At 40.1% G+C, this 27,213-nt stretch overlaps 2 protein-coding genes across 7 annotated transcripts in view; both read left to right on the top strand.

The window, feature by feature from the left end:
- Window positions 1–32: 32 nt before the first annotated feature.
- LOC135510645 (palmitoyltransferase ZDHHC21-like) lies at window positions 33–10,858 on the top strand. Its single transcript, XM_064931730.1, has 8 exons — window positions 33–176; window positions 700–864; window positions 951–1,049; window positions 1,192–1,303; window positions 1,674–1,812; window positions 2,184–2,300; window positions 6,955–6,998; window positions 7,281–10,858. The coding sequence occupies exons 2-8, from the start codon at window positions 711–713 to the stop codon at window positions 7,420–7,422; spliced, it is 807 nt and encodes a 268-aa protein (XP_064787802.1). The 5' UTR covers window positions 33–176; window positions 700–710; the 3' UTR covers window positions 7,423–10,858.
- Window positions 10,859–16,840: 5,982 nt separating this feature from the next.
- The window catches only part of LOC135510641 (nuclear factor 1 B-type-like), a 104,898-nt gene continuing 94,525 nt past the window's right edge, over window positions 16,841–27,213 (top strand). For 2 of the 6 annotated variants that reach the window (XM_064931724.1, XM_064931723.1), the window contains exon 1: window positions 26,344–26,830. In XM_064931724.1, coding sequence (XP_064787796.1) covers window positions 26,801–26,830 — 30 coding nt within the window. In that variant the 5' untranslated portion in view covers window positions 26,344–26,800. Of the gene's footprint in view, window positions 17,064–24,514; window positions 24,804–26,342; window positions 26,831–27,213 lie in introns of those variants that run through there. The other 4 variants (XM_064931721.1, XM_064931722.1, XM_064931725.1 and 1 more) reach the window with 4 other exon arrangements.

The raw sequence follows: 27,213 nt of genomic DNA, 5'->3' as shown, positions 1-27,213 counted from the left end.
GCAGCAGGACTAATCTTTCTGACAGCAAATCAAAACACAGTCACAGAATATTTCATTTGCGGCATCTTCACGGAAGTACCCACTAAGAACTGGACCGGTGGACTCATTGGAAAAGACAGTGCTAATAAGTGGGGTATCCCTCTGAATTTTAGGAATACATATCCCCAGCTTGACGTGTAGGTGGAGTAACTAAAGTAATGTGATTGCTAGCTACAGTTTGATCTGTTACTGCTAGCTATCTACAAAGACCAAGCCCGCGCGTAGCTAGCTAGCTACCTACCTACCTGTCAGACAAGCTCGCCAGCAATCAATATATTTTTCATGTGTCTACTGTCTACCTTGTATGCTTGACATGGTCTACTTTCAGAAAATATGTAGCTAGCTAGTAAAGTGTCAATATGTTACGGTACAATCAGAATGTATTACATTATTGTGTGTGTGTGTCATAATGTGATTTATGGGTGGGGGTGCACACTAACATGTCATCATTGGTTCATGATGTACACAGGCATCCAATAAGAATCAGACGAATATGAGAAAGTGAGATAAAGTTGACTATGAGCTCAATTTTTATTGAGTTAGACCTTCACAGGTGCAACCTAACCTATTGATTAACACTGATCATAAGCTGCCAATGGGCATATCCATATATTTTTCTCCAGGGAAGGTTATGACACTTCGTCTCTCTGTGTCCCCAAGTCACAGGAACCATGAAGCTTCGGCTGCACTTTGTGGTGGACCCCATGGGCTGGTTCTGCATGAGTGTGGTGTTTGCCATCTGGCTCTACAACTCCTTCTTCGTCCCCAAGTTGGTGCTGCTGCCACATTTCTATGAAGGCCATATCCACTGGGCCTTGGTTGTCAGTGAGTATCAATCCCACAGACCAGGAGTTATTTCTGAGTAATCAAAGACTTTTACTGCTATAGTCATCCTGTTCCTCTACTCCTAGGTTACTACTTAGCATCAGCCTTCTGTATGGCAGCACTTTTTAGAGCTTCTACAGCCGACCCTGGCAGACTCCCAACCGAACCCCACATCCCTCACTCAGGTAATGAGTGAATACAGATAGAAGATCTGTGTCATGAATACAGATAGAAGATCTGCTGATATAAGGTTTTATATATGACAAAAGTATATCATTTGACATGGTCAGTCATGACATGGAGACCTTTTTTGTTACTTTGTTTCAGAGCGAGAGCAGTGGGAAATGTGTAGCAAGTGCAACATGATGAGACCAAAAAGGTCCCACCACTGCAGTCGTTGTGGTCATTGTGTACGTAGAATGGACCACCACTGTCCATGGTAAGGCTTCAGACACTTCTATCACTCCCCTAGGAGATTCAGCTATACAGGGCAGCTCTTTGAAGTGGGAAATGTTGAATTTTGTGTAGCATTCAAAGAGCTGATGGTGATATTGTCTTTCCTCGAACTGGCCAAGAGAGGGGGCCGCCTGTACAGTATTTACACCCCACACTGCACCTCTTCTCTAGCAGCACCCCCAGGATTGCCATTTGCCACATTGCTAAAAGAAATAGACAGTTAATTGAACAGTTTATGCCTTAAAAAAACGTTTATCCTCTTAGGAAAATCTGCTTGATATTTGACTAGCTTGTAACTAGGCCTATGAGCAGTCCTGTAAAATATATAATTTCTCCCTCTTGTCTCCTGGCAGGATCAATAATTGTGTAGGGGAGGACAACCACTGGCTCTTTTTGCAGCTGTGTTTTTACACACAGGTCCTCAGTTTGTTCACCCTGGCTCTGGACTTCTGCCAGTACTATTACTTCCAGTCCTTAACAACATTGGACCAGGTAAAGTCAAGAATGAAAAGTGAGGCCTTATCAACACCGAACTAGCATTAATTCAAGGAATGAATCACCGGACAGAACCCGACATGGTTTGAATCATGACTTGGTTCTATTTGGTAAAAGCGATCACAAGGAAGCATTTCGTCACGAGTTTTTGATTACGTCCTAAGTCAAGATGTGACTTATTTCCTTGGAAAGTATGGTATCAAGTTCTCACAGATCCCTGTCTGTTAGACACATAAAAAGCACTCTCCCGTCTATGTTTTGATGATTCATATTTGAATGAGGATGGTATGCTGAATGTATGGAAGGTGGACGGGGGTATGTGCATGGTGCTGTGAAGTTGACTTTGGCCTCTTCTGGTTCTCTCATAGGAGGCATTTACAGCACGTCACGAGCTCGCCCTGATACGAGTGTCTGCGATCATGGGTCTGGTGATGTTCGGAGGCATGAGCAGCCTCTTCTACACTCAACTGGCTGGCATCCTGACAGTGAGTCAAATCTCTCTCCTGTCTCTCATTACAGATTGTGGTCAGAAAATTGTGGTCAAGTAAATATCAAAGTTGTTGTTGTACAGTGCGTTCGGAAAGTGTTCAGACCCCTTCCCTTTTTCCACATTTTGTTACGTAACATCCTTATTCTAAAATTGATTACTTCCAATTTTTTTCCCCCTCATCAATCTATACACAATATCCCATAATGACTAAACAAAAACATGTTTTTAGACATTTTTGCAAATGCATATATAAAAAACAGAAATATCACATTTACATTAGTATTCAGACCCTTTACTCAGTACTTTGTTGAAGCACCTTTGGCAGCAATTACAGCCTTGAGTCTTCTTGGGTATGACGCTACAAGCTTGGCACGTCTGTATTTGGGGAGTTTCTCCCATCTTCTCTGCAGATCTCACCAACTCTGTCGGGTTGGATGGGGAGTGTCACTGCACAGCTATTTTCAGGTCTCTCCAGAGATGTTCGATCGGGTTCAAGTCCGGCTCTAACTGGGCCACTCAAGGACATTCAGGGACTTGTCCCGAAGACCCATATGCATTGTCTTGGCTGTGTGCTTAGGATCGTTTTCCTGTTGGAAGGTGAGCCTTTGCCCCAGTCTGAGGTCCTGAGCTCTCTGGAGCAGGTTTTCATCAAGGACCTCTCTGTACTTTGCTCCGTTCATCTTTCCCTCAATCTTGACTAGTCTCCCAGTCTCTGCTGCTGAAAAGCATCCCCACAGCATGATGCTGCCACCACCATGCTTCACCGTAGGGATGGTAATGGTGATGAGCAGGGCCTGATTTCTTCCTGATGTGATGCTTGGCATTCAGGCCAAAGAGTTCTCTTGGTTTCATCAGACCAGAACATCTTGTTTCTCATGTTCTGAGAGTCCTTTAACTGCCTTTTCCAAGCGGGCTGTCATGTGCCTTTTACTGAGGAGTGGCTTCCGTCTGGCCACTCTACCATAAAGGCCTGATTGGTGGAGTGCTGCAGAGATGGTTGTCCTTCTGGAAGGTTCTCCCATCTCTACAGAGGAACTCTGGAGCTCTGTCAGTGACCATCTGGTTCTTGGTCATCTCCCTGACCCCCTTCTCCTCCGATTGCTCAGTTTGGCCAGGCAGCCAGCTCCAAGAAGAGTGTTGGTGGTTCCAAACTCCTTCCATATAAGAATGATGGAGGCCACTGTGTTCTTGGGGACCTTCAATGCTGCAGAAATGTTTTGGTGCCCTTCCCCAGATCTGTGCCTCGACACAATCCTGTCTCGGCGCTCTACGGACAGTTCCTTCGACCTCATGGCTTGGTTTTTGCTCTGACATGCACTGTCAACTGTGGGACCTTTATATAGACAGGTGTGTACCTTTCCAAATCATGTCCAATCAATTGAATTTACCACAAGTTGTAGTAACATCTCAAGGATGATCAGTGGAAACAGGATGCCTCTGAGCTCAATTTCGAGTCTCATAGCAAAGGGTCTGAATACTTATGTAAATAAGGTATTTCTGTTGTTATTTTATAACTTTGAAAACATTTCTAAAAACCTGTTTTCACTTTGTCATTATGGGATATTGTGTGTACATTGATGGGGGGGGGACTATTTAATACATAGGATGTTAGGATGTGTTTGTAAACTTTTTTGTGTCCTTGGCTGTCATGACCTAGATGAGCCCTCACCTTTAACCTCTGTGAGTGGATTGACAGGATGTAATGAACCAACACCAAGGTGCAATGGACTTAAAAGCTTATATGTGAGCCCAGCTGAGTAAAACCATCTGGACTGCTAAGCCATTAATGTCCCTGTAGGTAAACACGGGTCCTTCTCGCAGCTTAGGAAGGCCTAGTTAGTCCAATACTCACTCGTCTTGTTGTTGCACAGACCTGTGAACAGGCTTAGTAAAAGATTTGCTGATTGGCCAAAGCCCTACACCTCCGAGTCTCAATGTATGGACGTACGCCACCAGAAGCTATTGGCTATTTTAATACAACAAAACATATGGACTGGAACGAACTACAAAAAGCACTGAAACTGGAAACACTTTTCTCCCTCACTAGCTTTAAGCACCAACTGTCAGAGCAGCTCACAGATTACTGCACCTGTACATAGCCCACCTATATTTTAGCCCAAACAACTACCTCTTTCCCTACTGTATTTAATTTATTTATTTTGCTCCTTTGCACCCTATTATTTTTATTTCTACTTTGCACATTCTTCCATTGTAAATCTACCATTCCAGTGTTTTACTTGCTATATTGTATTTACTTTGCCACCATGGCCTTTTTTTGCCTTTACCTCCCTTATCTCACCTCATTTGCTCACATCGTATATAGACTTGTTTATACTGTATTATTGACTGTATGTTTGTTTTGCTCCATGTGTAACTCTGTGTCGTTGTATGTGTCGAACTGCTTTGCTTTATCTTGGCCAGGTCGCAATTGTAAATGAGAACTTGTTCTCAACTTGCCTACCTGGTTAAATAAAGGTGAAATAAAAAATAAAATAAATAAATGCTAAGGAGGAAGAGCAATGGCAGGAGGTTGGTCAGTTTGTTATTAACCGAGAAAACAACCTAACAGGAATAAGATGATAACAATATGTTACAAATGTACAGTAAACGCAGAGTCATGTGATAGTTAGCTGTTTTGATTGATGATTAAGCAGAGGTCCTTTTCAGAAAACATCTTGACTTTGGAAACCTTTGGAAATCCGCACAGGTGGGCAGGTGCATTAATGCAGCGTTGTCCAGGTTAGGGTTTGGCCAGGGTAAACCATCATTGTAAATAAGAATTTGTTCCTTATTGACTTGCCTAAGTTAAAGAGTTTTTTTAAATTTATTTATTTTTAATTACGTCTCATTTGTATTTGGTGTGTTTTCTGTTTGGTGAATCGCTTTGTGTGTAAGGCCTCCACTTGAAGAGGTTTGCCTGGCTAAGTACATCCAGTTAATTAATGCAAATACAGTGCCTTGCGAAAGTATTCGGCTCCCTTGAACTTTGCGACCTTTTGCCACATTTCAGGCTTCAAGCATAAAGATATAAAACTGTATTTTTTTGTGAAGAATCAACAACAAGTGGGACACAATCATGAAGTGGAACGACATTTATTGGATATTTCAAACTTTTTTAACAAATCAAAAACTGAAAAATTGGGCGTGCAAAATTATTCAGCCCCTATACTTTCAGTGCAGCAAACTCTCTCCAGAAGTTCAGTGAGGATCTCTGAATGATCCAATGTTGACCTAAATGACTAATGATGATAAATACAATCCACCTGTGTGTAATCAAGTCTCCGTATAAATGCACCTGCACTGTGATAGTCTCAGAGGTCCGTTAAAGCGCAGAGAGCATCATGATGAACAAGGAACACACCAGGCAGGTCCGAGATACTGTTGTGAAGAAGTTTAAAGCCGGATTTGGATACAAAAATATTTCCCAAGCTTTAAACATCCCAAGGAGCACTGTGCAAGCGATAATATTGAAATGGAAGGAGTATCAGACCACTGCAAATCTACCAAGACCTGGCCGTCCCTCTAAACTTTCAGCTCATACAAGGAGAAGACTGATCAGAGATGCAGCCAAGAGGCCCATGATCACTCTGGATGAACTGCAGAGATCTACAGCTGAGGTGGGAGACTCTGTCCATAGGACAACAATCAGTCATATATTGCACAAATCTGGCCTTTATGGAAGAGTGGCAAGAAGAAAGCCATTTCTTAAAGATATCCATAAAAAGTGTCGTTTAAAGTTTGTCACAAGCCATCTGGGAGACACACCAAACATGTGGAAGAAGGTGCTCTGGTCAGATGAAACCAAAATTGATATTTTTGGCAACAATGCAAAACGTTATGTTTGGCGTAAAAGCAACACAGCTCATCACCCTGAACACACCGTACCCACTGTCAAACATGGTGGTGGCAGCATCATGGTTTGGGCCTGCTTTTCTTCAGCAGGGACAGGGAAGATGGTTAAAATTGATGGGAAGATGGATGGAGCCAAATACAGGACCATTCTGGAAGAAAACCTGATGGAGTCTGCAAAAGACCTGAGACTGGGACGGAGATTTGTCTTCCAACAAGACAATGATCCAAAACATAAAGCAAAATCTACAATGGAATGGTAGAAAAATAAACATATCCAGGTGTTAGAATGGCCAAATCAAAGTCCAGACCTGAATCCAATCGAGAATCTGTGGAAAGAACTGAAAACTGCTGTTCACAAATGCTCTCCATCCAACCTCACTGAGCTCGAGCTGTTTTGCAAGGAGGAATGGGAAAAAATTTCAGTCTCTCGATGTGCAAAACTGATAGAGACATACCCCAAGCGACTTACAGCTGTAATCGCAGCAAAGGGGGCTGGGGGCTGAATAATTTTGCACGCTCAATTTTTCAGTTTTTGATTTGTTAAAAAAGTTTGAAATATCCAATAAATGTGGTTCCACTTCATGATTGTGTCCCACTTGTTGTTGATTCTTCACAAAAAAATACAGTTTTATATCTTTATGTTTGAAGCCTAAAATGTGGCAAAAGGTCGCAAAGTTCAAGGGGGCCGAATACTTTCGCAAGGCACTGTAAATGTTCCAGGGCCGTCTGTGATCATGCAAACTACTCAAATATGTTAACTGTTTCAACTATTTCCCTCTTGTGTGACACTCTAACAGGACACCACCACCATTGAGAAAATGGCTAACTTCTCAAATAAAATGTAAGTACCATGGGTTTGCTCCTTTGTGCTGCCTTTGATACAAGGGACAATAAAATCCTCTTAGTACTTGCAGACTTTGTTGGGCTCTGTGGACAGCCTATTCAATTTCATGTTTTACTGATCTGGATGGAAACAATTTGTCCAGCCTGCTAGTTGACAAATCATCTCAGTACTATTTTGTTGAATTTGGTGTTCCACAAGTGTTGGGACCTCTGTTTTTCTCTTTAGGGACCATTCGGACTTGCATGTTTATGCACATCATTTTTCCTTTTTCTTTCACAGAGGGGCTGGTGGTGGGTCAAAGGAATCCTGGCAGCGGACTCTGGCTGAGGTGTTTGGCACTACCTGGAAAGTCCTGTGGTTCATCCCGTTGAGGAGCAGGCAACCGCTGACCTTTCCCCACCACTTCCGCACTCACGTGTAGATGAGTGAAGGAGCTCTGTCCCACTTCGAACCAGACGATAGGCTGCCATCTCTGACAGAGAATACACTGTGCACACATTCGGCACCCCCCCCGCCTGCCTTCACCTCCCTGTTTTGTGCCATCTAAGCTCGGTGGTAGTCTTGGTTGGCCAGTGGATACAGTCTTTTTGTCTTTCTCTCTAGGACGTAGGATTGACAGTGCCTGAACTGGATCACAAACTCGAGTACATGTTACCAAGTGCAACCTAGTCCCCTTTCTAATCATTACTAGGGGCTCCATTGTGCTCTATTGTCCAATTGCGGAAACCACTTTAAAGGGAAATTGCCTTTGAGAGAAACTCAAAAGGAAATCACTAAGAACCTCAAGTTGATTGTAGGACCATGTAGACCTTCAAACGACACTAAACATTAACCCTAACTCTGTCCCTAATACACAGCCTAAGTTTTCTATAATTTGTGCCATGACACTTTTAGTCTCCCAAATGGTTTGGATACACGCTTTTTACAGAAGGCTATATAAGTCATTATTTTGGGAAGAAGTTGGCAAGTTGGTTTATGGGTTGCTATATTGTAAAGCAGTACCATGATTTAACTGCATTCCATAATTATATGGTTCAAGGGTTCCTTTGCTTTACTGTTTACACTCATTTTTATTTTAAAGATGTTTTAAAAGATGCTCCTACCACTAGTAACACCTTAATATTAACTACATAGTAACCAACCATGAGTTATTTTCCATTCACAGCGGTAATGTCTTGTGTTCCACTTTCATTACTATCAATTACACAACATTTCCACAGAAGTGCGGAACTTTCACAGATATCCATGATTAGAAACATCTCACAATGCTAGAAAGTCATCTGTTATAAAACACTATGTTTGCTTGAGACTTTTTCAAACCTCTACACTGCATATTGCCAAATTATTTAACCTTACCAATGAAGATGATTTGAAAAATGTCCCAATGGGGAGTCACAGTGAAACAAGTGGATTGTATCAACATTTATTTCAAGCTATACCAAATACTTGTATTTATATCTATCTGCTGTTGTACACTTGGCTGTAACATTGTGCATATGCACTGATATATTACCTCTATATTCTTTTGTACACATTCCACATTCTTTCAACATACATATGCTGTAGAAATCTTTGAAGAATTACTCCTCTTTTAATCTTTTAACATTTTTATTTCAATGTTGTCATCACTTGTTGAGTTGATCATTTTTAATGTATTGAATGTATGATAATAACGTTGTCTCCTGTACCTAATGTAAGACCCAGTGGAGTCTCAGAACACTGTACATGTAAGTGAGTAGGCACCGATTGATGTTGATTTGTTCTTATGTTGAATGTGGGGACGGCTGCTGTAAATTGTCTGTCAAATTTCTAGTTTCTCCTTTTCTGTAGCTTGATTGGTCGTAAATGGTAGTGGACGCTGGAATCTTTTTTGTTGTTGTAATAACAATAGGGTCTTTAATTTGAATTTCCTGGTTGACATTGTAGTATGTTTTCTACTCTTTACTTCATCATATAAGATGCATCATATATGGGGAATGTTAATGTTACAATAATGAAAAATACATGTTTTTCGTTTAGACTTGAAATATTTGTCAATGGCACGTCACCAATAGGAGTGCCACCAACTGTCTTAAACCATAGATGTATGTACAATTTTTGTTTTTTAACACTACATCAACTGTAAGTCTAAAAAGGACCCTGGTGAGGAGCTGTATGCTCATTACATCAACGGGTGTCCCACAGGGCTTGATGCTAGGTCCCCTGCTGTTCCCATGTATGTCTTCTACACTCCCCAACCCTCCCCTACTTAAACGTTATCTCTCTCCTAACTTCATCACGCGCGATGGATCCTCCATTGTCTTATGACACTATATAATGTAATGTACCACTTCCTCTGTAACTTTGTGCTACTGAAATCTGCATTTTATTACATCCCATGATCTTAGAATTTAGCACTTTTTTTATTTTAGGAAAGGAATTTGCCATTAACCTTTGCCATAGCATTAACATAGGTCTTTTTTAGTTGGTTGTTTAGCCCCCTTATTATAATTAACTTTTAATAAGGGGCTCTAGATAAGTGTCTATGCTAAATTACAAATGTACTAGGAAGGAGAGTCCACATATACAGATGTAGGATCTTAATTTGAGCCAGGTTTCACAAACAATTATCCTGCAACAACAGGACGTGAATTATGTGGATTATAATAAATTGACGTTTTGTTGAATTGATACATTTTTCATAAGGAAAATTCAGGTCTGAAATGTCAAAGTGGAAATTACAAACTTCAGAAGCCTTTTTAAACCTCAAATACAATTTCCTCCATTGCAGGAATGTTCTCCTGCATCTGGGTAATCAAATTAAGATTCTACATCTGTATTGAGTCGTGTAGTTGCGGCATACGTCTTAAAAAATTTGAATCTAATGTAATTGACACATGATTCATGCATGTTCAGGTTAAATTACCTGTTGTTTACATATTTATTTTTACATATAAGAGGTCCAATATTTTACAGTTAGAGATTTCAGCTTGAAGTACCAATGTTGTGCTGACTCATGCATTTGGCTAAATGATTCTCGTTAGGCCTTTTTGCTGCAACAACTTTTCTTTCTCAATGTAATTAAGAAGAATGCATATATACAGTAGATCATAAATGTGTTGTGCATATATCATACATCATATATTCCTGACTGTTGTGTAATGAATTGGGCTCCAACCTGACAACAAGACTGACTTGAGGATGCATTAGAATGTATAGAGGCTTGAAGCTTAAGACTCTTTTGTCCTCAAGATGTTGCAATAAGATGGAATTGAATTTCAATTGAAATGTATCTCCATAACTTAAATATAATGTAGACGTCCTTATACTCAACATAATATATATTTAAAGGGAATGTCTCTTAAGATGTTGGTATGCCTCACATACATTGCCTCACATATACATGCATTTCAAATAGCCACCTACATTTTACATTACCTACAAAACATTACTGTTTTTTATTGTACCCATCGTACCTATATTCTGAAAATTCTAATATTTAGTTAACTTACAGATAGATTAAGGTATGGCATAAGGAATGGAACATCAATTTGGGCCTAATATTGTCCATTTGAGAGTCAATTTCAGGGAAATATTTTGATTTAAAAAGTGTTTTTAACTGATGGAATTAAAGGAATTTATTAATGACTTGAAATTCAGTTTGAGCTTTTAAAAAATTGTTCAGTTCAAATCTGTTTTGGGAAGACCGAATTTAAAGTTAATGTGATACATGTTGGTTATTTTCTGTGTCTCAGGTTATAATTATATTCATTTTCTTTGACAATTAAGAAAAAACCCATTGTTTTAATCATGAGAATATGAATGCTGCCAATACACATGATTATTTACTAAATAAATGCTGTAACTAAGTTCTTAAATGTGCTTTATTGTTATTTCCTGCTCATTTCTGTTCATCAGAGGTGGCCAACCCTCCTACTGGAGAGCTACTGGCTGTGCAGGCTTTTGCACCAGCCCTGCTAAAACACATTTGGTACTACTCATCAGGACCTTTATTAGCTCAGTCAGGTATTAGAGTAGGGTTGGAGCAAAGTCCTGCACCCCAAAAATTTTGAGGATACATTTAACAGACCCTTCATCTTGGTCAGGCACTGTTTTTACACAATGTGCCTAAAGTCAAAACCCAACAAAGTATGTAGTTATGAATATTCACTGTTTGAATTCAGTAAAACAATATGTGGGTCGTCTTTGTCAATTGTCCCTAACCCCAGGTCTTAACAACTCAATGAAGCGGTCATAATGTGTGCATGAACCCAGAATTGAATTTATGCTACCATTGTTGTCTTCCAGACGATTTAAACTGGCAACAAGTATGGAGTCCGTTCCTCACAAACTCCTATGAGTGATGAGCCTTTTGGATGCCCCGAGCAAAGCTGACATACAGATGTAGTATCTTAATTTGACCAGTATTGTTTAAATTAAATAATCCGGCAGCAACAGGATTGGAACATTTAGTCCATAATGTTGCTTGATCAGCGGTTAGGCTATTAGCTGGAGGCTACATGGAAAGTACAATACTGTTAAGATAACCATGTGTTAGTACGGGTTTTCAGTGAATTTATGAACATCATAAAGCTAATCTGCATTTCTGCGATGCAGGAAAAACCTCAACAACAAAAGAGTGATCAAATTAAGATTGTACACCTGTAGAGGCAATTTCCGTCTTTACATTTACAAAGTAAAAATGCTTCATAATCAGTTTATGGTTTACTGTGGGGCTATTATCTAATCCAGAGACATTCCAATTTACCTTAAATAAGTAAAATATGCTTTGTGTTACAGTGAATTGTAATAACAATGCATTGTAGGCATGTTATAAGTACACATGCCATGAAATAAACATGTTGCACAATACGCTCCTAGTCAGGGACTGAGCTAAAACAGATCACTTTGTCCATACTGTGATAGTTGGTAGTTTTGTGTGCAGATTAGACAATGGCAATGGATTTTTTAATTAACCAATTAAACTTAAACATGAAACATTCCCTATATGCCCATGCTCAGACATGTCCACTTACTTCATGTATGTTTGAGTGAGTTTACAAAATTAGTGAGGAAGATAAAATAGGCCTAACTCTTACACATCAAGGGGGGGTCGACACCAATAACATATTTCTTTCATTTCCTTAAGTCATTTTATGATATGAAAATGTTCTACCAAGAGTCCATGTTAATTTATTTCCTTAATCTCAGGTCCTGCTTCGTCAAGTGGACTAATTAAACAAGTGGCCACCTGTTACCAGCACAGGAGTGGACATCTGGCAAAACAAAGGAAACAATTAGGGACTTGATATAAACATAATATCTAAAGCGTGGAGGAGTGTCTTTTAAGATGCAAGCCATGTCTATATAACGTTTTATTAGCAGTATGATTGGAGGTATTACTGTCCCAATGTGCTCTGCTTCATTTCACCAAACCTAGACTAGGATTAAGTATGCAGTAGACATGTCAAACATTGTTGGATTTTTAATTAGTAATTAATCGCAGACAATCTTTTTTTAATTTCAGGTTTGTTTCCATATGGGTCATGTTTAATCCATGGCATATGATTGTAGCATAGAAAAGGCTGGTGATATTTGCATACAAAATGTATTCATTCTAACACAATTATTTTCAAACAAAAGAAGTCATATTTTACTTATTTAAGGTTTTGCCAAAACAACCAACATGTAAACATCTCATCTCTCCAAAAAAAAAGTAGTATATTGTGCCTTCTCACATTAGAGTAACCACAAAGAACTTCCCAAGAACTTGAAATATGGCGCTGATAAAGATGGCAGCTTCGCTTCTAGTCCTTAGGAAACTGTGCAGTATTTATTTATTTATTTTAATTTTACCCCCTATTTCGTGGTATCCAATTGTTGGTAGTTACTATCTTGTCTCATTGCTACAACTCCCGTATGGGCTCGGGAGAGACGAAGGTCGAAATCCATGCGTCCTCTGAAACACAACCCAACCAAGCCGCACTGCTTCTTAACACAGCGCGCATCCAACCTGGAAGCCAGCCGCACCAACATGTTGGAGGGAACACTGTGCACCAGGCGACCTGGTTAGCGCACTGCGCCCGGCCCACCACAGGAGTCACTAGTGCGCGATGAGACAAGGATATCCCTACCGGCCATGCCCTCCCTAACCTGGACGACACTAGGCCAATTGTGCGTCGCCCCATGGACCTCCCGGTCGCGGCCGGCTGGGTTCGAGCCCAGGCTCTGGTGGCGCAGCTACCACTGCGCCACCCGGGAGGCCCCCTGTATTTAGTTTTTTTTAATGTATTATTTCTTACATTGGTAGCCCAATAAACCTTAAGTGTTATTACATACAGCCGGGAAGAACTATTGAATATCAGAGAGAAGTCAAGTACCAGCATAACCAGCACTACGACCAGGATACCTACAACACCCGATGTCACAGGAAGGCAAAAAATATAATCAAGAACAATCACCACCTGAGCCACTATGTTCACGCCGCTTCCATCCAGAAGGCGAGGTCAGTACAGGTGCATCGGAAGCTGTTTTTCAATCTCTGTCCCAGCTGTATCTCAAGGCCATCAGATTGTTAAACAGCCACCAGTAGCACAGAGAGGCGGCTGCCAACCTACAGACTTGATATCATTTGCCACTTTAATAAATGGAACACTAGTCACTTTAATATTGCCACTTTAAGAATGTTTACATATCTCGCATTACTCATCTCATATGTTTATACTTTATCCTTCACTATCTATTCTTTACTATCTATTGCATCTTAGCCGCTCGGTCACTGCTCATCCATATATAATAGACTTATATATTCTCATCCCATTCCTTTACTAGATTGTGTGTATTAGGTTTTGTTGTGGAATTGTTAGATATTACCTGTTAGATACGGGTGCACTGTTGGCTCTAGAAGCATAAGCCTTTCACTACACTCGCAATAACATCTGCTAACCATGTGTATGTGACCAATTTGATTTGAAGAGCAGCATGAATCAGAGTTTGAGGTGTATCTACACACCTGCGATCTTTAAAAGGACACATTCACTTGTGATTTAATCAATCGAAGAATATATGTTTTTCATGAAGTAGACGACCGTGTGCATGTACTTGATACCAGTTGCATTGGACTCACATTCATTTGAAGTGCAGTAAAAGGTTGTGTGGTTCAAAAAGTGTTTTTGTCCCCAATACTGTCTCTCCAGTAGCAGATGTTGGGAATATGCCTCCCCTTCTATCTCTAGCAGCTGCAGCAGAGCAACTTTCTGCACTGGTCACTGGAGGTATTGATTTGGCCTATTGATTTTCACATGAGAAGTCATTGTCGTTGAAAAAGAAGAAAGTAGAAATCCAACTAAAGCTGGATCTCCGAACAGTTAAGCCTAATCCAATCAAGACTACGAAATGTATCGATTTTTCAATTCAATAAAGTGCGCGGTGCGCGCCGACTGTCGACCTTTCACTGTATGTGAGCGTGGCCCTTAACTTTCTCTTCTGTATGCCTGAACACGAACAAGCCGAGGCATCTAGGCTATGCTTTTTCAATAAACTTTTAGAACTGCTGAACAGTTCATCAGTAATAAAGGGGTAATAAAAGGATACCATTTGTAGACTGGTGCCTAAATGATCTACTGTGATTTACTAAAATGGCTACCTGGACTATTTACATTGACCCTCATTTTGTTTTGAGTTTTTTTGCACGGACCCTCTTGCACTGGCTCCATGCACACATACTGTACTACACTGACCCTCTTGCACTGGCTCCATGCACACATACTGTACTACACTGACCCTCTTGCACTGGCTCCATGCACACATACTGTACTACACTGACCCTCTTGCACTGGCTCCATGCACACATACTGTACTACACTGACGCTCCAACACACACACCAGTACAGGCTGGCTCATAATAATGGCTAGAATGGATTTGATGGAATGGTATCAAACCTGTTTCCATGTGGTTGATAACATTCCAATCTCCATTCCAGCCATCCTCCCCTCAGTAGCCTTCACTGACTCGCACGTTCCACATGTGCTGATGCTACTCTGTTTATCTATCCTGATTGCCGAGTCACTTTTACCCCTACCTACATGTACATTGTTACATTTCCCAGCAAGAAAACCAAATATTGTCGCTCAAACAGAAGGGGGAACTAACAAAGAGTCACTGACAACAACCAGAACAAAACAGGGTGAAAGACACTCATGGGGTGTCCACAAACAGATCCAAAAAGACACCTACCATGAGCACACACTAAATTTGGCCAAGAGGCAAACAACAGAAAAACCCACACCAAACTTAATAATAGGAAAAATACTCAAATGTGGCTCAGTTTAGAAAGCTAAATAGGGAGCGCCAACTACAGGTGCTAACCCTTCACATTTATCAATATAACTGGAGCACTGGACCAGCGACTCTTATTAAAGAGGTTGGGCCAACAAAGGTGAAACACCTTTCCACTAACGAGATGGCAATCAGCACAGGTGTAACACGTATTGACTAACGAGGTGACACCAATCGGTGTGCCTTATGTGCTAACGAGCTATACGTGCTAAAGTCCAATCTCAAAACATAAATGGAAAAACTAAAGCCTGTAACAACATATTACCTCAATTACCTCGTACACCTGCACATTGACTCGGTGCCGGTACTCCTTATATATATTTTATATTATTTATTTGATTTATATTTTCTTTTTAACTCTGCATTGTTGGGAAAGGGCTCATAGGTAAGAATTTCACAAGTCTACAGCTGTTGTATTCAGCGCATGTGACAAATAAAATGTTTCATGTACAGTATGTCTCATGTTATTGCTGCTTGTGTAAGTGCCTCTTGTACAATACATAAAGTTAAGAGAATCAGACCTCAAAGTATAAACGGATACCTGTGATTTTGATGAGATGTTACAGTACTATTCAGAACAATAACAGCAATAAAAGGATACCATTTGTAGACTGGTGCCTAAATTATCTACTGTGATTTACTCAGGGCTGATTTCCCAGACACAGATTAAGCCTAGTCCAGGACTAAAAAGCATGGTCAATGGAGAATCTCATGTTTTTTGTCCAGGACTAAACTTAAGCTGCCCCTTATTGTATTGCCATTTAATTGGTCAGGTAGCTAACTTTAGGGGAATAAAGTAAGTGAGTCACAAGCCAAATAGTCCACAACCCCCCAACTACCTTTCCTGGCATTTGGGTAAATTCATGCAAGAGGCTTTGCACAGCACTCAAGGTTTTTTTTCTGTCTAAATGCCAATGGTTCAGAACCACTGCCATTCATGTTTTACTGCTCAGTCCACCCACGGTTCACGTGGGGTAAACCAGCTGCCTGGGAGAGGACAATGTGATGTTGGTGGCTTGGAATGTGTCAGGAGAGGAATGAAAAGGTATTTTCCACTGCCCCTTTAAATAATGTTGGAATCAATCAACTTCTTTAGTTGACCAACTAAGTGAGCAGGTATTATTTAAGCATGTTTGAGCATTTTGTGTTAATCTCCAGAAGCAAACCACATGATTTTTGTTGTTTTATAAAAGGGTTGAGGCATTGTAATCAGGAGGGGTAAACAGAACTGCATACAAGAGACAAAACAAGGACACTTCAGCCAGCAATGCGTCACAACTAAGCAGCTAGACACCCACTGCCTGACCCTTGAGTCTTTACAAAAGAATGATGCTCCTGTTTTCAACTCTGCTTCTTCAAGATTAATCCAGACTGAAGGGGTGTGTGTGTGTGTGTGTGTGCTGTACGTATGTACATGCGTGTGTATGTGAGAGACACACACACACACAGAGTAAGAGAAAGGCGGGGTCTATGAGAGAGCGGGGACACGGATCATGGTCCTTGTAATCATAGTGGTTTAAGACACTGGTCGTGTTGTAGCTTCCTCCCATAATGCAGTCTGTCACATAGGTTGGCCTACATGTAGCACAGCATGCCACTTGTGACTGATCTCTCCTTGATTAGGTATCTCATCCTCCACTGAGCTGTGTCCGATGAAGGTAGCAAACACAACCATGGCTGGAAATAAAGGAACAGACATTAAATGGCAGCTGTGTTACGATATGTCAGCCCGGACCTGGTGGATGGTAAGATCTGTTTAATTTCACTGTCTGTCATTCTCCCTCTTTTTTAAATCCTGTCTTATCCAGGCTCAACGTTCTTGCTGTGAGTTGTGTATTTGTTCAAAAGTTCAGCTGCGAGTATGATCTAATTTAAAGGGCACTTATGTTAGGTTTGCTGCTCTTCAAATCAAATGTTGGTGTTTGACAACAATTGATGTTAGACAACTGAGTTTTTTTGTTGCTGACTTCTCAAAGGTTACTTAGCTACCTGTCATTATGTTTAAAGCCCATTCTCTTTAACCAAACATAATTTGGGTGAAGGTCTCAGTATCTCTGTTAACTGTTCCACTGTGTCTATGAACAACCTGGTCTCAGAGCATTTTGTATTTTTCTGTACGTAAATCCTATTCTGTAAGTAAATCCGAGACACGTCATTTAGTATGATATGTCACGTTTTTGTATGGTATGTATTAATCTGTGGATGTCCATAATCCATTTCGTATGATGAGCTACAAATTACAATTCATGTTATAAATTGGCTAAACGTACAATATGTTACGATTTCCAATTTGTTGTGGCTAACATTAGCTAGGTGGCTAATGCTAACGTTAGCTAGCTGAGTAATGTTAATTAGACTACGGGTTAGGGTTAAAGTTAGGGTTAAGTTTAGGAGTTTGGTTAAAGGGTAAAGGTTAAGGGAAACGTTAGCTAACATTCTAAGTAGTTGCAAAGTAGCAAAAAATGGCTAATTAGCTGCTAAAGTTGTGTGTGATGAGATTCAAGCACAGAACCTTTGGGTTGCTAGACATTCGCGTTACACATCGCCCACCCATTCACTCCAAACAATCACACAAGTTTTCAAGAGATGTAACTTTCAAAAAACAGAAATCATCCCCGTATGATGCATTTTGCGCCATATGACGCTGCGTTTTGCATCATATGATGCAAAATGGATCAATCAGGGACGATTTATGTATTTTGAAAGTAACATATCTTAACTTGAGTGCTGACAGTCCCAAAATGTGTTGCTTATGTCAACAATGGACTAATTAGTTTATGGCTGGACTTTTCGGAGACTGACCAAATTCACATAGAAATGTAAGTTATAGATCTGTCGTTCTCATTGAAAGCAAAACTAAGAAACGGTAGATATGTTCTATGTGTGCTATTTCTATGCTTCCCGGTCTTAAGTGTCGTTTTTGTTTCTTTTACTTCTGGTTTTGTGCAACAGCTTCAAACAACCAAAAACACTTTTTCAGCTATGGAAATATATATTTCACAGCAGTTTAGATGATACAATGGTCCTTTACACTATACTTAAACTGATTTTGGTGAACTATTCGAAATTAAGCAACCAGGAAATAACAGAGCAATTTCTGCATGGTGCATCTTTATGTAACCTGCCAAATACAACACATCACACTAATTCGGGTGTCCCGAATTTAGAGTAATATGTTACGTCTAGTCTATGAGACCAGGCTGGTTTGACTGCCTCTCTACAGGTCAAGCCTGAGAAGCGTTTAGAAGGGCTATCTTTGCAATGGTTTGGGAATGGTTCTTTATTGTGACAGACAGGTTACAGCTACAGTTCTTCATAATCAGCATGCTCTTGTCAACCACCAGCATCTCACTTCTCTAAACGCTGTCCTTGTTTGGATGACTAAGTCAAGCAATCACTGATGAAGTTACCGGAGCTTGACATTCTGAGTGGCTGCTAATGAGAACAGCTTATCTTCAACAGTGGTTGTATTTGTGTGAGTGTGTAGCCCTCTCTAGCACCTCCATGTTTTAAGTCTCTCTTTATGTAGTGATGTGTGTTTTTGTCCTATATTTTTACTTAATTTATTATTATATCTATTTTTTTTATCCCAGCCCCCCGCACCCGCAGGAGGCATTTTTCCTTTTGGTAGGCCGTCATTGTATATACGAATCTGTTCTTATCTGACTTGCCTAGTCAAATAAAGGTTAAATAAAACATTAAAATAATAGTATTTTTTATTTTACAGTAATAAGCATCCCTGGGTTGGCTGGAATACTACCTCCCTGCCCCAAGTCCTATCTCTCTCCCTAAACTTTGCTTCACAAATGCTAAGGTCTTTATTACTTAAATTTTATAGCCACAGGCTAGCTTTTTTTGCCTGACAACCCGTGTTTCTCCAGATGGATATAATTGTTGGATTTTCTCAGTGTGCTGGTTGCAATATACCAACGTCAAATAAGGTTTTCATCCTTCCTGAAGAAGGGAGATAAATAATAATAATAATACATAAAAATTGACAGTGCATGTTAAATTAGGAGGCGACGGGAGAGACCTTTTTACAATGAATTTTATTTGGCTATGATGAGAAACGGAGGACTTTATTTTTGTCACGAGAGCTTTCCGCTCGTTCACCTCTGCTGTGTTCATGAGGCGATCTGAGACAAAAGGCTGTTATACCCACGCGTTTCACATGGTGAAGGAAGGACCGCTGGCTACCAGTCACTTAGAAATATTAACTCAATTATTGCACATAGTGGATTTCTGCACTGTGCATTCCCAACTGTTTGACGTTGACACTTGAATTAGAATTCGGCAGTCCTGAACCACTGTTGTGCCAAACTCAATGAATAGTTCTCACAATGAAGAACACTGGCGCCTCCTACTGGAATTGAAAATGAGATACGATCTAAATTATTTTAACCTCAGCACGATGCGATACTGTGTGTACCTTCTGCTACTACACTGTACCTACATGGGCAGTACCATGTTAGTACTATAGTATAAGACGTATGCACTGTAAACTGACAAGCCGTATATCAATAATACGCAGGGGTTTTTCTACAATTTAGTGACGTCTTGAAATGGTTAGGGAAGGCTGTTGATGATATCATATCCACATTTGGTGTTTGAAGTATAACATCAATATAAAGGTAAAATGAGAGACTAAAAGAGGTACTGTTCTTCCAGGAACATCAACAAGAGATATTTTCTTGAATTTTTATTCGGTACTGTAGTAGACTGTTTTAGAATGTATATACACAATGCAATCCCACACAATACCACTGGGTGGCAATAGGCACAAAGCAGAAAGATTTCAGCAATCGCTTCCATGGCATAAGGATAAGGCAGATATTAGACAGGGTTACAATCAATAACTTGTTTCACCACATCAAGCCAGTCAATCATCACTAAAATCATTGCTGAAAACAGTGGCCAATTGAATAATTTATTTAATCTAATGTTCACATAAGCATCAAAAAACGGGAGTAACATTATGGATCACTTTGTCAGATACACCCTATGACTCTTTCACAATGTTCATTCATTTGTGCTTCAATATTGCTGCCTATCCCACTATTTGACTCCTTGTTTAGTCTACACTTCAAGTTGGAGACCAGCGAGGCTCTCTCTCCTCTCTCGTCCAAAACAGGCAAAGTTCCCTGAATCTGGTCCAAATCTCCCAGCAAGCATCAACCACAACTGCTGATCTCATTTATGCTATTGCTCTCTCTGTGCTAGACCTACTTGCTATAGTGCAAGTCTGTTTAATTAATTAATTATTTCGGAAACTATTCAGATCCCTTGACATTTTCCACATTTTTGTTGTGAGACTCAATTGAGCTCAGGTGCATCCTGTTTCCACAATTTGATTTACCTGTGGTAAATTCAATTGGTTGGACATGATTTGGAAAGGCACACACCTGTCTCTATAAGGTCCCACAGTTGACAGTGCATGTCAGAGCAGAAACCAAGCCATGAGGTCGAAGGAATTGTCTGTAGAGCTCCGAGACAGGATTGTGTCGAGGCACAGATCTGGGTTAGGTTACCAAAACATTTCTGCAGCATTGAAGGTCCCCAAGAACAAAGTGGCCTCCATCATTCTTAAATGGAGGAGGTTTGGAACCACCAAGACTCTTACTAAACCTGGCTGCCCGGCCAAACTGAGCAATCTGGGGAGAAGGGCCACTCTGATGATCACTCTGACAGAGCTCCAGATTTCCTCTGTGGAGATGGGCGAACCTTCCAGAAGGACAACCATCTCTGCAGCACTCCACCAATCAGGCTTTATGGTAGAGGGGCCATACGGAAGCTACTCCTCAGTAAAAGGCACATGACAGCCCGCTTGGAGTTTGTCAAAAGGCACCTAAAGGACTCTCCGACAATGAGAAACAAGATTCTCTGGTCTGATGAAACCGAGATTGTACACTTTGGCCTGAATGCCAAGCATCATGTCTGGAGGAAACCTGACACCGTCCCTATGGTGAAGCATGGTGGGTGCAGCATCATGCTGCGGGGATGTTTTTCAAAAGCAGGGACTGGGAGACTAGCCAGGATCGAGGGAGAGATGAACGTAGAAAAGTACAGAGAGATCCTTGATGAAAACCTGCTCCAGAGCGCTCAGGACCTCAGACTGGCACAAAGGTGCACCTTCCAACAGGACAACAACCCTAAGCACACAGCCAAGATAACGCAGGAGTGGTTTCGGGACAAGTCTCTGAATGTCCTTGAGTGGCCCAGCCAGAGCCCGGACTTGAACCCGGTTAAACATCTCTGGAGATACCTGAAAATAGCTGTGCAGCAACGCTCCCCATCCAACCTGACAGAGCTTGAGAGGATCTGCAGAGAAGAATGGGAGAAACTCCCCAAATACAGGTGTACCAAGCCAGTAGCATCATACCCAAGAAGACTCTAGGCTGTAATCACTGCCAAATGTGCTTCAACAAAGTACTAAGTAAAGGGTCTGACTACTTATTTAAATGTGTTATTTCAGTTTTAAAAAATTTGGAATTTTCAAAAATGTCTAAACATGTTTTTACTTTGTCTTTATGGGGTATTGTGTAAAAACGATTTGATCAATTTTAGAATAAGGCTGTAAAAAGTCAAAGGGTCTGAATATTTTCCAAATGCACTGTATCCATATACACCACTGTCTTTCTGGTAACTATGAGGGGAAATGATTTCTGTGTCTGTTATATATTACAATTCATAACACACAGTTTGGGTCTCAAGATGGGCAGCAATGTGTTAATGTATTGCTAGTGTAACACTGAGGGTGCTAAAATTAAGAAGGGAGAATTACAAGCTTTGGGAAGTCTTGTCTTTAAATGGACCTTTTGGCTTGATTTCTACTGCCAAATGAGTCACACACTAAGTATGAGTATGACAGTGTTTATCTTAACATAATTTACAGAAAGTGTACAATACAAAGTCCCTGATAGAAGCTATCGTCTTGGATTTCAAATTGAACCATGGACATTTAGGATGTATGATTATTTTGTGAAATCGTAGTGAATAATACTTATCATAATATGATTCAATGAAATTAAATGAATAAACTCAGCATCCAATTTTCTCATTAGGCAACATATATATCATGTCCGTATTGCCAGCATATGTCCGACGGCCAATAGAACAAGGTTCAGTAACTTTGAGCACACTGAAATGTTCTTCTCGCTGTCCGCTGAAGCGTTTTGAAAAGGTGTGACCAAATAAGTGGAAAATGTATATATCATAATTTAAAATATTTGTGCAATTTGAATACAGAAAGAAGACAATGTACACAGTGCATTTCATGCAAAAATAACATTAAGTGTGGGCAGGTTGTGCGTAATGCGTGCGTAAAATGCGATCTGAAGAAGATTGCGGTTGTTTCGTCGAGGCATATAAGCATACTCTTGAGTTATTTCGTCTACGTCTAAAATGTTGTCACATCCTATTCATGCATCTATCAAAACACCCCAAAAACAAGATCGAAACGAAAATAATCACATTTTCTCTATTGAAATAGCATACGTTCTTAAATTCACTCTCAGCGCAGTCAGTCAGGCATTCTTCGGTTGACCAACTTTTCCAACCTCTCTCCTTGGTGTCGATTTATTCGCCACCTCCCTCCCTCGTAAAAAGGGAAGGACCGCTTAAAAAAAAAAATTCCGAGCTTATGAGTTGAAATCAGATGAGGAGAAAGTTCTTAATTACCAGTAGCCAATTTATCGTAAAACGTGTTGGCCAGATAGGCATAAATAATGTGCACACATGCAATAACATATTTCTCTTGTTAAGTTCATTTGACTGAGTTTTTGCAGAGTGCATGTCCCCCCTTCATGCACCACAGGGACATATCTAGGACAATATCAATAAGTCACTTTATAAAGCATCCTCATTTGCTCTTATAACGGGATTTCTGAACAATCAATGTTATTTGGCAAATGGAATATTGTTGCATTGATTGGAGGTCTGTGTCAAACACTTAAAATGATATAGCCTATACATGTTTTTTTTCCCCCGGAGTTAAACAAATGATAAAGAATCAATAACTCACCATCAAATCAGCTGTATTATATTAGGCTGTTAGGTTCAGTGACCTCTCTCGGCCATATTCACAATGTTGGACATTTGCATCCTTTGGAACATTATTCACTTATCATTCATCAAACATGTTTAATTATAAAATATGTAACTACAATGGTAATGTATAGAACAAAATCTTGTCACTGTCCATTGTCAATTGGAGCCACCCAAGCCCGAACCTCCCTACTGTATTGGTTCAGAGAAATGTGATGCAATTGCCTCCTCATATAGAATATCAACGATTTCCATATTAATGAGGAAATAATTCACCGCGAGTAGTTCATTAAACCTCATTAGTTCAAATCAATAAAGGACAGTAGTCTTTACTGTTGGTAACCTATAGTACAATTTCATACTTTTTTGTTGTTGAAATTCTAGTCTGTAAAAAAAAAAATGTATACAGTTTTTGCCTATAATAATCATGATAATATGCTAATAATAATATTACTAGCAATTTTATAAGGATTAGTAGTAGTAGTATAGTAGTAGCCCAGTATAGCCTGTAATATAGGCCTGATGATAATAATAGTGTATTATGATTATATGCCTAAGTGACATATTGACTTTCTTTGGTTTATATTGTAACCACAGATAATTTAAGGGGATAATCTGCAGTTGATACATCCATTTTTGTAGGCTACATAAAATGCAATAATGTGTACCCATTGATTCCTGACGAATATAACGTATAAATGCCTCGTGAGCTTAGTTTAACCCCATCAAAACCCAACACGTAAGCTTGTTTTATGCAATGATTGTAAACTAAACAAACACTATATAGCCTCAACATGGTTCAGACTGTTTATGTGTTTTGTATCCATAACTGTGTTTATGAATTTGAGAGTGGTTACATGTACCCAGCCCCATCCCTCAGCTTTATATTATCAATTTCTGATTGCCACTTTACATGAACTCGTATCTATAAACCCTGAATAACCACAATGTAAGCCAGTCCAGCAGTTTGCAGCCTATCATGTATTGACATGCAAGTAAAAGCCAAAAACACTGAGTAGCGAACGGAAGTGAAGGGCCCTACTGATGCCGCCGCCGCCCTGACCAATGAGAGGCGAGAATCCAAGTTCTAGGTGCGGAGCTCTCTTGGCTGCGCAGAGCTGCACCGGAGGCGGGCGGCAGTCAGACAGGGAAAGTGAAGCCGTAGACCTGCCCAGTTACGAAAACTCAGCCTCTTCTGGATTGCGTTCAACAACTGAACAAACCAAAACCAATCCAAAAGTAAGACTTGAAGAGGAAGGAATGAAAAAGCTGAGCTGCTGGCTGACTTGATTTTACGCGCCTTTCTGCCAATAATTATTTTCCGGTGTTGATTTTTTTGCAAGCACTAGCCTACAAAGTTGAACGTGAAAACTGTGAAGGCAACCGCCTTGTTTCACCCAGGTTCCAGGATCCCCTTTAAATCCATGCAATACAGTTCAATGGTACGTGAACGTGGATTATTATTGCTATGTGTCATTTTCAAATGTTACCACATTGTATTTTTTCCCATTAATGACTTGCTCTTCACCACAACCCGGTCTGGTTGAGCGGGTATAGAAATTATGACAAGTGGACAAGACTATGATCAGATATACGATTGTTTTTTTCTCTCTTTCGGTTGGCACACATCCTGCGTTAAACTCCAAGGCCCCTCTGTTGTCAATGAACTACATTTGGAATGTGTGGAACAATTCTATAGGAGGTTACACATGCAACGCTTTTGGCACAGTATAGTTTTCTGCAACCGCATTTTGAGATAAAGAAGGTCACAGCTGTAGGGATAATTGTCCCCCCTTTAAGCCACACCATATTTACACCACTGATACAGTCCAATAATGAGCGGTAACTTCCATGAAAAGGAAAATGTTAACATGAATTTATGAACACCATGTTCCTTTGCGCGCCTTGCATTGACAAACAGTCATCCAGCCTACAATAGTCCAGCCTACTTTTATGTCTCATGGCTTTTTAGTCTCTCAGTCCGGATTCAAATAAAACATTGTTTACTATTTGATTGACACGAAATGATAGTTTAGGCGAACTGAGGCATTACTGTGGAATTGACGCGAAGCGTCAGTGCCGCTGTTCTTGTGAAATATAGGGTTGAACTCGTTGACAGGCCGCTCCTGTCCTCTGTTCCAGTAGTTCCTAAATGGTGGGTCTGGATCACTAGTCCAGACCTCATAGGTCGCAGCTATGTGTTGTCATGGTGAAAAACATTGTAGTCTCGTTTATGTGGTGGGTCATGCGTAAACTGAAATGACCTCAGGTGGGTCAAAGTTTTGGAAGCAGTCAACTGTTTAACCAACTCACATCAGAACCAGAACCATAACATACCGCACATTGAACAATGTCCTATACTGGTATAGTTTAGAAAAGTGCATATAGTATATATTTTCCTTACATAGTTGACTTGGAATGTGTAGCTATGTGTATTTAACATCGAAACTATAATGATCCACTGTTGCTAAAGGCTATCAGGCAATAAGAATGAGTGAGGTAACTTCAAATTCTGCACCATTTTCATCAAATGTGTGCCATCCAGGCAAATGTGCACTTTGATTTCACTTTCAAAATGTATTGTGAATAGAGGGAGACATCATATATATTGTGGAGTGTGAAATGCATTTTGGAAGTGTATTATAAGCCATGTCGGGCATTTCTATTAGATGTTATGTTACATTATGCCTAGCCCATACTGTATAGGGAAATTATCGACGCTATTAGGCTTGTTTGTAAAACAGAGAGTTCGAATAAGGCCGCTAGTCCATATCGTATCTGTAAGGGAATTTTCCATTCCTTTTCGAACCGACACGCTGGTCCAAAGTCTTCTGTTCAAAAAAATCATAACTCAGAGAGCGAAGGGGGGGGGGGGGGAGTTTAATGCTGTGTTTTCTGAGGGAGACGGGAAGGTGGGCTGGTGGCAATGGAATGCGTTTGTTGGAAGGGGAGGAGTATGACTATGTAATTAAGTGAGAAGAAAAATCTTGGCGACTGATTTGTTAGTATCGCTCAGACGGAGGGTGTACCGGTCGATATTCTAGGCTATCAAGTTTGAAGAGTGTGGGTTTCCAAAATTCTGCGCTTTCTATACTTTTCAGAAATGCTTTTATGAATTGACTTCTCACCTTATAAAGCGAACGGTTCCAGAGTAGCGAGATTTATTTTAATTTGCGCTGGCTCGGATTGAAAGAGCCATATAGGCATTCAACGTGCTTATTTGTAAAAGCATAGCCTATCTGCCATATCGTCTCCATTTGAACTGAGACATGGGATTGTTTGGACTTCCACAATCTCACTGATGTTCTTGGATAAGACCTTTACACGGATAACTTCTCCACAATTTTGCATGGTGCTTTACCGGCAAGGAAGAATGGCGCGATAAAGTGATTTTCAGAGAAATCAATCGAAGTACCTATTTTGTGTACACTGTTGGCTGATGATGTACTCTCCAATTTGTCTTACTCAGGTATAGCCTAAGCAATGTTTTAAATTGATTTCTTGTTATTATCGATTATGTGCCATGATTATTATTGCGGCGTGATTTATTTAGTAACTTTGTTATTATTATAAAATCTTATGCATTATATAAGCTAACGTTTTATATATTTTGTAGCAGTATGAAACGTGTCTAACCCCATCTGGTTTTGTGTATATTTTGGTATTGATTTGGTTTTCACCTGGTCTAATAATGTGTGTTGATTTAAAGCGCTTGAAATACTGTATATTGTATTATAGGATGACAAGTTCATTTTTGAGTAAGAAATAACGTGTTTTACCAGTGAGAGAGAAAATAAGCCAAAAGAGTCTGTGCAGTACCGCCATGTGTATTCTAAATAAGATAGCTCCAGC

This window comes from Oncorhynchus masou, chromosome 23 (assembly GCF_036934945.1).
Source record: "Oncorhynchus masou masou isolate Uvic2021 chromosome 23, UVic_Omas_1.1, whole genome shotgun sequence".
Lineage (NCBI taxonomy): Eukaryota > Metazoa > Chordata > Actinopteri > Salmoniformes > Salmonidae > Oncorhynchus > Oncorhynchus masou.
This window is presented reverse-complemented; position numbering and strand designations above follow the sequence as displayed.